Source organism: Lygodium microphyllum, chromosome 29 (assembly GCF_053477565.2).
Source record: "Lygodium microphyllum isolate KBCC chromosome 29, Lygodium_microphyllum_v1.1.10, whole genome shotgun sequence".
In the NCBI taxonomy this organism is placed as follows: Eukaryota; Viridiplantae; Streptophyta; class Polypodiopsida; order Schizaeales; family Lygodiaceae; genus Lygodium; species Lygodium microphyllum.
The window spans coordinates 7,671,263-7,682,383 of record NC_141163.1 but is presented as its reverse complement, the minus strand read 5'-3'; the positions used below and the strand labels follow the sequence as shown (position 1 = coordinate 7,682,383).

At 38.7% G+C, this 11,121-nt stretch overlaps 1 protein-coding gene across 1 annotated transcript; it reads left to right on the top strand.

The window, feature by feature from the left end:
* Positions 1–595: 595 nt before the first annotated feature.
* On the top strand, positions 596–10,560 carry LOC148010342 (uncharacterized). Its single transcript, XM_087671501.1, has 3 exons — positions 596–1,028; positions 9,833–10,021; positions 10,106–10,560. The coding sequence occupies exons 1-3, from the start codon at positions 750–752 to the stop codon at positions 10,199–10,201; spliced, it is 564 nt and encodes a 187-aa protein (XP_087527627.1). The 5' UTR covers positions 596–749; the 3' UTR covers positions 10,202–10,560.
* Positions 10,561–11,121: the final 561 nt, after the last annotated feature.

Genomic DNA, 11,121 nt, shown 5'->3' with positions numbered 1-11,121 from the left:
TGCATACAACCACCATTCACACGTGTGTCATGCACCCATCTAACTTGTTGAGTGAATCTCTAAACTGAAATACTAACCATATAATAATACGATTTCTAAAATAAAATCCTAACCATGCTTCCCAATACATTTCGATCCTAGCTATTTTCGATATTCTTTTAGCTTCACTAAGCCATTGAAAATAGCATCTACGCTTATGTCGACAGGCGCATGTGATTATATTACTTTGAATTCACATGCGTTTAAAACTTGGAATTGTAGGATACGACTTAATTCATCTTCAAGTTGATCCTAACATATAAAGATTTGATCCTTCGTCTCCTTGTTTTCACTTGGAAAAGGAAGCTTAGCAATACCATCAAAATTAGCAGAGAAAAAGAAAAACCAGCACAATTTGGGGCAGACTGCCCAGGCTATATATATATTATATATATATATATATATATATAATATTTATATTTATATGGTATATATGGTATACTATACTAATCACACTATTCAGTTCGTCATGACGTGTCAATGCACAGAGCGCACACGTGGACATACCACATGTCGTCGACAGGGGACGTCTTCTTCTTCTCCCTCTCCCCTTCTCTCAAATTCTACAGGCACTCTTACAGACGGGGGAAAAAAAACAAAACAGTCCCGCCCTAGCCATCGTCCAAGCATTCTAGTTTCCTTCTTTCTCCATCATCTCCCGTTCGTTGCGCCGGCAGAGAGAGCCGTTTCTGTGCACCACCGACCACCCCATGGCTGCTGTTGCGGGTGTTGCTGCAGCCCTGGCCTGCGGTGCTGCAGGCATGGCTCTTGTCAAGTGCCGTCCCCGGGATCCTATCTTTGAAGTTCAGTCTATCAAGCTCCAGGGGTTCAAGGTCCGGTTCTCCAAGCCGTTGCCTGTGCCTATGGCAGTTATCGATGTAGAACTTGTCCTCTACATCAAGGTTATCAATCCCAACGTTGCCCCAATCGAGTACACAAGCACTGCCATGGATATCTACTATCACGGGGATTTGCTAGGCCAAGCAAAGGTATGTGTCTCATGTGGCAGGGTGTTTTGTTTTGTTCTTCTCTCTCTAGGGGATTTTAGTACACACACATCTTGAGAGAGAGAGAGAGAGAGAGAGAGAGAGAGAGAGATTGAATTCATGGTGATCGGAAGGTCTTGAGTTCAGTTCTTGTATCTGGACAATCATCTAGGGGTACTGAAAATCTAGAGAGAATTCAACTTGGGAGTTTATGGTTTGAGACCCCAATGATCCTTCCACTAAGACAACATGAAAATCAATAACGGAAAAATGTGATCATGGGGACTAATATAAGGAGAGGTCCTTAAAGTGAAAGGTTAGTCAGTGATGAGAGATGGCCAAGGGAAGCAAACATTGGTAGGCGAGAGTGATGAGGGTCAATTGAACTTGGGAATAGCCTACACTTCAGAAACAATTGTCCTACTCATACGGTACAACCTTAATGAGATAAGTGAACCCAAGAGAGGAAGTCATTTCTATAGCAAGTAATTATAATGTATACAAGGAAAAAGGCTGATCAACAGCATGCCTACAGTACATCTGAGTTTGTATGCAATCTCTTGTGCTAGATACATGTAGTATGCATGCTTTCCACTCTAGGACGAATCCAGAATCGTCGACCATGATGCCTCAATCCATGAACCAAAAAACTTGGACTGTCTGGCATTGCAAGGACCCATTTAGAAGAAAACTCCAAAGGTTCAGGTTCTTGTTTAACTATATGTAATGGTTGGAAAAGGGGGTTAGTAGACCCTTGTTGACTGTCCAAGCAGTGAGCTTGCTGACCAAACGACCTATTTACCTACCGTGTGTCCAACTTGTCTATTGCATCAATCACTTGCTTGGCTACCATGTGTGCAACTTGTCTATTCTATTGCATCAATCACCTGCTTGGTTACTTTTCATTAGAAGCTAGTGCTCACCTACTTGTGAATTTGAGCTTAAACTACCTTGGACAGTGCCTAATTTATTACAAGCCATCGTCCATGAGAAGGCAAGTGCATGGTGAGATTCTATATTTGAAGATGGTAGATACTATAAATGGCCTACCAATTGGAAACAAGGTTTTGGGTGGTTGATTGTTTGATGGAATAAATTGATGATATCAAAAAGCCATCTGCTTGAAATGGAGTTTTGTAAATATAGGAAGTTGAACTATGTGAAGAAATACCCTGACACAGAAACACAAATAACACCGTACAACAAAGCATAGACTGATAGAAAAACATAGTTAGGGTTAGAGTAACTCAAAGACAATGAACACGGAAAAAGAATGAAGTGATATGACTACTAAATATACAATGCTCATGCAGCAAACACACTATGCAGTGAACAAGTACTGAACCTCGAACTCCTGTATCTCAAGGATCAGGGTAGGGGTAATGAGATGGAGAGTGTGCCGTACTCTAAGTGGATCCTGAATCGTAGCAAGGTAGCCTTTGAGTATCGAACAACAATAAATGCAGCTTGTGTGGGATTGGATGTGATGCAAATAGCAGTTTAGAGAGAGAGCGTGTTGTAAATGCAATTTGAGGAGAGAGAAATGTTAGGGGTAAAGGCGCCTCTGCTTAGCTACTCGTGTATTACTACACTGACAGTATCTACCACTACATACTGCAGGTGGTGGGCGTCCGCCACCGTTACTTTATTCTTTATTCTTTTAGTGACAATTTGAATAAAGGAAGACTCGGTCACACATTGTGACTGTTGGAGTTTCTATTTGGTCTCTCTCTTTCTTGCTCTTGCTCTCCCGCCATAGTTTTTCCAAGTAAGCTTTGATACCAGTTGAAAGGTGAGAAGTTTGATGCCTTTATGCAGTCACAGCGCTACAACAAGAGTGCTATGGATCCGTGTCTTTATATGAAGACAACCCATGATGGCTCTTTGCTTATTTTGGTACTTCATGTGGATGATATACTAATAGTAAACAAAGCTCATGATGAGTTGGATGCTCTTAAATCTCAACTGAAGAAGAGCTTTGAGATGAAGGATTTGGGACAGGCCTCTCACATTCTTGGTATGCGTATTAAGCGCGACAGGCATCAGGGACTACTCTACCTCTCACAAAGATAGTACATTCATAAAGTCCTTGAGCGTATCCGTATGCAGGACGTGAAGCCTATTGGCTCTCCATTACCTTCTTATGTGAAGGTTTTACAGGCCGATTGTCCATAGATAGATGAGCAGAGGGCCGAGATGGCCAAGGTCCCTTATGCATCACGCGTGGGCAGTTTGATGTATGCCATGATAGCCACTCGTCTAGATATTACCTTTTTCGTTGGTGTTGTGGCACGCTATATGGCTACACTTGGCAAGAAACATTGGGATGCCGTGAAGGGTATCATGAGATACTTGAAGGACACAACAGATATATGTATTTGCTATGGCAGTCAGGATACAAGAGTTGTGAGATACACATACTTCGATTATGTAGGACATGCATATAGTAGGAGGTCCACTTCTGGCTATGTATTCATCTATGTTGGAGATGCTCTCTCTTGGATGTCCAGGGTTCAGATTTGTATGGCTTTCTCTACCATTGAGGTCGAGTATGTTGCAACCTGTAATGTGTCCGCTTGTCCACTTGTGGGACACGTCTTAGCAGCCCATCGGGAGGGGAGTCTAGAAAGCGCTACTTGGCACTCGCAAGGAATGTTATAGGGTTTGCGATCCAGGTCTTCCCGAGTCTGCCCCGAAGTAGAAGTATCCGGCCGTTCCCACTTAGGACCGACCTGAAGTCGGGGTTTCTTTCTTATCAGCCAAGTCTCTAGAAAGTAGCTAGCGTCAAGCTCCAGATGAACCACTTTGCATAGGAACAACAGAGTTGAAGCGGATTTATGCTGCACTTGGTTCATGGAGAATGGGAAACGAGAGGGATGCGAAGCTCAACCTCTCTGCCCATAAGGCATAGTCCCATTCCGCTCCCCTAAAACAGCATAAATCAGGATTCTAACTCTACTGACTCTAGGGCTTCACAGTTTCGTTATTACGTCTTTTGAGAAAAGTTCCCAGCTAACCGGGACCACCCTTCCGTAGGACGGACCCAAGTCACGTCCACCGTACTTTCCTCGATAGATTTAGTTGTCTAATTAGGTCCTACCACATTTGTGTGCGACATTTAAAATCAGCTTCATTAATTAAGCTTTTTAGGACACAGAGTTCGTTCACCTAATTTACTACACATACAAAAAAACAAAACAAGCAGTCCTTTTATCAAACAAGTTCCTTAACTTATCTTAAGTTAATCTTTGTCTCCTATCCATACAGGAGAATTATGTATCCCTTCTGTCCAATAGAAATACCCGGTCCAAATCTCATGGCACCGAAATTTCCATCCTTTATCTAGAATAGGATCTTCCAACGTCCCAGACGTTGGGCTCACGGGGATCTCCAACTCCATTCTGGACAGGCAAGGGGTGTCCAGAGCTCCACTTGACCCACAAGCGGTCTAGGAGTGAGATGCCATTTCCGTGGTTGGCCTTTTCACCACTCGACCATCGGCCTGTGAATCGAGCAGTGCCCTCTCGGGATAATCCGGGATGTGATCTTGGAGATGATTCATGCGTGCAAAATATCCTTCCTTAATTAATCTAATTAAAATTCAAGCACAATCAAAGCAATCAGCCCTAATATCATATTCTAAAAAAACATTCATTTATTCCCATGGCAACTTGTCATTACAGATCCCTGCCATGCATTTACCATCAATACAAGCCTTGGAATATTTATCCAAATCACAATGCAACAATCCCTTGATTGAAAGAAAAACATTTAGGGTGTTGTTCAATCAACCAACCAAACTAATTGTATTTTTCCCAAACAATACAATAATAGGCGCGACAATAATTCCATCGCATATTTACTCTCCCCCTTGGAGCCAAAGAGTAGAATTTACTTAATATTCTCTCATTTAGCCTAAGGCATATGCTAAAGGTTCCAATACTATACATGACGTAAGTCCTATCATTCCAATGCAAATTAATCAATCTAGTAAGAGCATTTATGCCTCTTCTCTAAGTGACAATTATCTTTTAGCATTTTCCTACTATGCAACATTTTTTTTTCCTTGGCTTTATCTTCCTTTCTCCTAAGGCAAGGAGTTGCATGTCATCGATGTAAAGTTTACATAATCTCTCCCATGCATATACCGTGTATATACATTTGCGGACTTTAAACAATATTATCCTCGGTAAAGATTAATCAAAGACTTATCGATGCTCAATACTTTAGTGTCCCATATGTTGCTTATGCTATGTATGGATTCATCACATAGCAACTAGGTGCAATTTAACTCCCTTTGATACAAGCACTTCACAAACTTTATCTTTGAATATTTGAGATGCGATTTATCCTTTTCAATGACCTATTCTAGCACCACAAGGTACGGAGCCTAATGCATCTCTTGCGAGCATTAAAACAAGCATCTATCAATTTGAAAATACATTACTTATGATCGGTACCGCAATTGGATTGATAGTGATGCCTTCGCCCGAAGCTCTGTTGTTGGTTCTAGGATTGTCATCCGCACGCGACATTCCTTGCTTGGAGGCCATCGTCTGCAAGTAGACTCGAGAGATTAAGAAGGTGGAATAGATTCGAGATGGGAGAGCGAAAGAGAAGATGGTTAAATCGAGGATCGAGATAGAGGGAAATTGTGTTGCCTCTCGAGGTAACTCTTCTCTCAAGCTCTCTCTCGCAATCTCTTGGAGGGGTATACTATCTCTCCCTTTCTCTTGCAGCCCCTCGGGGTCTTCTTATACTCTCTTGTGTCTCCCCATGCCTCATACTTATAGTGAATTAGAGAGGAGGAGATAAATTTGAGAACAAGAGTCGAGGGGCTCTTAGAAGACTCAGTGATCTGATGCTCAGATCATAAATCTGATGGTTGCATTGGCTCCAAAAGGGGGGGTAAAATCCCAAGACACTTCATTAGAAAGCTCTTAGTTCACTCCTTTTTCTTTTCTCTGTTCGAAGTGCTGTCTACTGCCTGTAGACTGTGATCGCGGCGCGTACGATTTCGCAAATCACTTTTCTTTATTTTTCTTTTTATAAATTCTCCAAAACTAACTAAAACATCACTTGTCTTTTCTTTTAGATGACTTTTAGTTTTATCTTTTTAGGATAATATCTAAAATATAATAGTTTTTTTCTCCCCAAGAATCTAATATTTTTGGACAATTCAAACTATACACATTAATACTAGTAATTAATATGGCTCATAGTCCCGTTCACATTGTATTTGTGGTGAAGGGTGGCTACAGTCCTTATCAATCTGAGAAAAATGTCAGATTTATGACTCGATTTTTTAAATATATTTTTAATTGAATAAAAATTATTAGCTATTGATGCTAGTCAATTTTTACCTTAGTTAGTCTTTAGTTAGTAATCTTACTAACTTATTAATTGACTAACTAACTTTCGAACTAACCAACTAACTTTTATTGCGTGGAAATATTACATCCTCCCCTCCCTCCTTAGAGAAATCGATAAAAAAGAGCATAAGTAACACTTGATAATAGTGTTTTAGGAACTCCGCAAATACAAACTTTATGTGAATGTAAAAAAGAGAAAATTTTCTCTAGAAGAGATTCATTACTTGGGCCATATTGTATCCAAAGATGGGATTTGGATAGATTTAGAAAAAGTAAAAGGCTATTGTAGAATGGCTAGAATTGACGAGTGTTCATGAAGTTCGAAGCTTTAGGAGTATACTCTTATTATAGGGATTCATTAAATGGTTTGTAGTGATTGTTGGACCATTGCATAATTCAACTAAAAAAGAAGTGGCATTCCGATGGACCAAACTAGAAAAAGAAGCTTTTGAAGCTTTAAAGTTCTATATTAACAAAGAACTTTGTTTTGATTATACCTAATTTGTCGAAACCTTTCTTTATGGAATGTGATGCTTTACGAGAGTGCATTGGTGCAGTCTTAAATCAAGAAGGCATTCAGTTGCTTATGCAAGCAAAAAGTTGTAAAATGTAGAAAGGAATGTTATTACCTATGAAAAGGAGTTAATGGCCATCATTCAATTTTTAAAAGATTGGAGACACTATCTTTTAGGTGGAGAATTTCTCATCAAGACGGGTTTATAATGGAGAATAAGTTATGTATTACTAAAGATTTCAGGCCTAAAGTAATGGAATAATATCATGTAGGACCTTTTACATGGCTCATTGTAGTATTCTAGTCACAATGAAGACACTCGAAATGTATTTCTTTTGGCCAAGTCTTGAATGAAACATTGAGCAATTTATCAAAGAATGTCTTGTGTGTCAAAAGATTAAATTTGATTACAAAAAGCTTGTAGGGCTTTTGTAATCATTACCAATTCCAAGCCAACCTTGAGAAAGCATTGCTATGGATTTTATTTTTGGCTTGCTAAAATCAGCAAACGGCAATGATGACATATGGACTATTATTGATAGGTTTAGCAGACAGACACATTTCATTCCAATTAAGAAGACTTTCAGGTCTCAACATATGGTTAGAATATTTATTCAACAAATCTTTATAAGTATTATGGGTTGTGGGTAATAGAGATCCACAAACTACTAGTCTCTTTTGGCGAGCTCTTTTTGAAAATTTGGGTATGAAGCTTACATTTTTTTCTTCTTATCTATCCTCAAAGAGATGGTTAAAGTGAAATAGCCAATCTCACAATATTAGATATGTTGAAATGCTATTGCCATGAAGCTAATTAACAATAGGAAAAGTATTTGCCTTTGGTAGAATATGCTTATAACAACACAGTTCATATTTCTACAAGTAAAGCACCATTTGAGATCATATATGGAAAACTACTCTTATTACCTATTCTAAAAACCAAGGAGGAGATATTTCATACTGATGAGTTCATGCGTGATATGGATACACAGCTTTCGCCCAAGTTAGACAAGCTATTCAAAGATCTCAAGAAAAACAAAAGAAAGTTATAGCTAAGCATCAAAGGCAATTGATTTTACAAGAAGGAGATTTAGTGTAGCTAAAATTTGACAAAGTTCGTCTAAGAAACTCTAATAAGTCTTCATCCCAAGTCATTAAGCTCATAACAAGAAATTATTGGCCATTTGAAGTTACTGAAAAGATTAATGATGCTTATTATACGTTACAACTTCCAGAGCATTGGATAATTCACAATGCTTTTCATATCCATGTTCCGAAGCCTTATGAAGGGCCTTTACCATTGGAACCTACAATAGAGAATCTAGCTAAAGTAGATGAACAAGAGGAGATGCTTTAACCAAAGCAAATAGTTTTTCATATAATCAAGAAACAAGAAATAAACATTTCTTAAAATTCTCTCTCATTTAGGTTCTAAATGGATACCAGAAGAGTATCTTAAAGACTATCGAAAAATACTTGCAATATGAAGAAGCTGTAAGATCAGAAATTCTTCAAGAAACGTCTTAAGAATAAGACGAATTTCAAGAGGAAGGGATGTAACAAACCTTTTGTATATCAATTGTTACCAAGATATATTGGCTCAATGATTTCAAATTAATTTGATGCGTACGTACTTTAAAAGGTAATTTGTACTATTTGAGTGTTTTAAAATATTAGTAAATGTATATCTTTCTATTTAAGGATGGCCAATGGCTAGAACATCCTATAATTATACTTAGGTCGTCATTGATGAGATACTCGAGAGATTAAAATTTTCGTTGGACGGTCAAATTGACTAGAAGGCTCAGATGACTAAGACTTTTACACTCAAATAGTCACATTGACTAAAAGCCTATATAATGAGTGGTTTAGAAAGCGAAACTAGATACTCATGATTGAAGAAACAAACCATAAACCGGTGAACCAAAGCTCTCCAAAAGCTAAATTTGGCAACTCCTAAAATTTATGATATTACTATCTTTGAAAGTTGCTCAAATGGAAATTTTATTAATGTCAAAGGCTCTGGAATTTTACAAAAAATAATTTTTAGAGATTTTTAGAGTAGAAGGTTTGGAAGCTTTTTTCTTTAGAAAAGTCTGAAGAGGACGTGTCATATTGAAGAGACAAGTGTTCCTACAGTCATTTTCAGCAAATACTTGTCATTTTGTAGGCTATACTTTCCACTTTTAAGCACCCAAGCCTCGCACCTATATATTGGAGGTCTCTCTCTTCATTTGAAACAAGCTCTCATACTGAGATTCCAGCTGCATGCTTTGTACTCTCCTCTCTCTCTCTCTCATCCAAGAAACACTTTCTACTTAGCTTGATCTAATCCAAGCATTAAAGAAGAAAATCAACTTGCTGCCCGGAGTTTGCAGAAATTAGGGTTTCAAAACCTTGATTTTCAAAATAGCAGCAAATCAGCCCTTTTGTATATTGTTCAAGCACTTTGTGCCCATGGTTTTGTTTCAATAAATTCCTAAAAAAGGGGAGGGGCCGGTTCCCCTCTCAACATGGTGCCGACTCTTTTTTCTTTTTGTCTCTTATCTTCTAATTTTCATGGTGATAATTGATCAAGTTGGTCAAGATCAAAGTATTGTCATTCTCAGGTTCTTCCTCGCACTTACATGTACTTCTACCCAGCTCCCCACATGTAGACCAGCCTCTTGGAGAGGGTAACTTTCTTAAGTGGTGTTGAGTCATCTACTAAAACCTCTGCTGCTAAGACTAATAAATATCATCATTCACATCCTTGCCTCTTCAAGAGAATGAGAACCCAACTGCCACCTTTTGAGAGTCTGCATCACTGAAACCGTGATGGACTTTCAGGCTGGCAGTTTTTGCATCGATGGATGTGTTATTTTGAAGATGCTGCACACTATCAGTTGGCATTGCTAATGGGTTTTTGTGATAATCTCCAGGTTGAAGCTGGAAGCCAAGAAGCCAAGAGTGAAAAAGTCATAGAAGTTCCTGCAAAGCTCGATGGGCTTGAGATGACCAAGAATCTGAAAGATCTAATTTCAGATGTTAGACACAGAGAAATGTCTATGACAGCTGTAGTAACCATCGAAGGGCATGCAAGGATTTGGAAGTGGACTCATGATTTTGAGGTCTACCACTTTTGCATATGAATGTAAGTATGGTTTTAAAAGTAGAAGCTTCTCCTTTTCAGTTTGGTGTTTTTATTATTGCAGGTGCATGTTACTAGCAACATCAAAGTGGATCCCATCTACCTGGATGTAATTGAGCAAGAAAACAAGGTGCAGTTGGAGGTTGCACCCATTGTTTGACTGTACGCATGATGGCCAATCCAAATTTGGCATGGCAGGGATTCCCTGTAAAGCAAGCAGTTCTTTGTCTTACTATCGTTTTTGACTGAAAGATGTCTCTATCTGACACTTCTCCCCCTGAAACATCCATGTATTTTACCACTTTTGAATGAGGCAACCATTCTACAAAAAGAAGTATAGTTTGTAAAGACAGGACTCGTCAATCTTAATATGAAGTGGTGGGATAAAACATCATACGCTGTACAGGTGATTTTTGTCACATACTTTTTAAAGACCATCAACTTAAACGGACAACATCACTTTTCTTGTCAAAAGGAAGCTTTCTTTGTAGAAGAACTAGTAGTATGCAGTGCTTCATGCATAATTAAGCACTCAGATCGAACATTCTGCCAAGGTCACATTGTTTAACATATGTTGGCATCTGTCTAGTTACACACAGATGGCAATTCATTTAACATGAATCTGTTGCCTGATCAATGAATGAGAGGCATGCATAGAAAGATTTAAATTTGTAATTAATGAGCTTCTATGAATTACGTAGCTAGGTCACCACTTCAAATTGAGTAATAGTACTCACTTTGGACTCCTTTAACATTAGTTGGTTTCGAGAATTATCAAGAATGCGCTACTATAAATACTTAGATGGCTCATCACTTTTTAAGATTTTCTAAGCAAGTTTTTGGAAATCTAAACTTATCTAGTTGTTTTGATTACTATTAGCAGGTTGGGCATTACTTACAATTTCCTGTATACATTGGCAGCTAGTCTGAACTTTCTAGTACGTATGGTACCCACCTTGCGACTTTTGCAATTAGTGAGGTAGCAGAATCATGAGCAGGTGGTTTGCATCATTGGATATGAGTCTCTGATCTGTTGAGCAGTGTAACATTTTCTAACACCTGCTGCTTGGCAATGTCCTC

Bases quoted from the DNA above. Each gene is read 5' to 3' on its own strand.
- LOC148010342 (XM_087671501.1), top strand. From the start codon at position 750: ATGGCTGCTGTTGCGGGTGTTGCTGCAGCCCTGGCCTGCGGTGCTGCA. The intron at 1,029-9,832 runs GTATGTGTCTCA...GATAATCTCCAG, and splicing joins ATTTGCTAGGCCAAGCAAAG to GTTGAAGCTGGAAGCCAAGA. The intron at 10,022-10,105 runs GTCTACCACTTT...TTATTATTGCAG, and splicing joins AGTGGACTCATGATTTTGAG to GTGCATGTTACTAGCAACAT.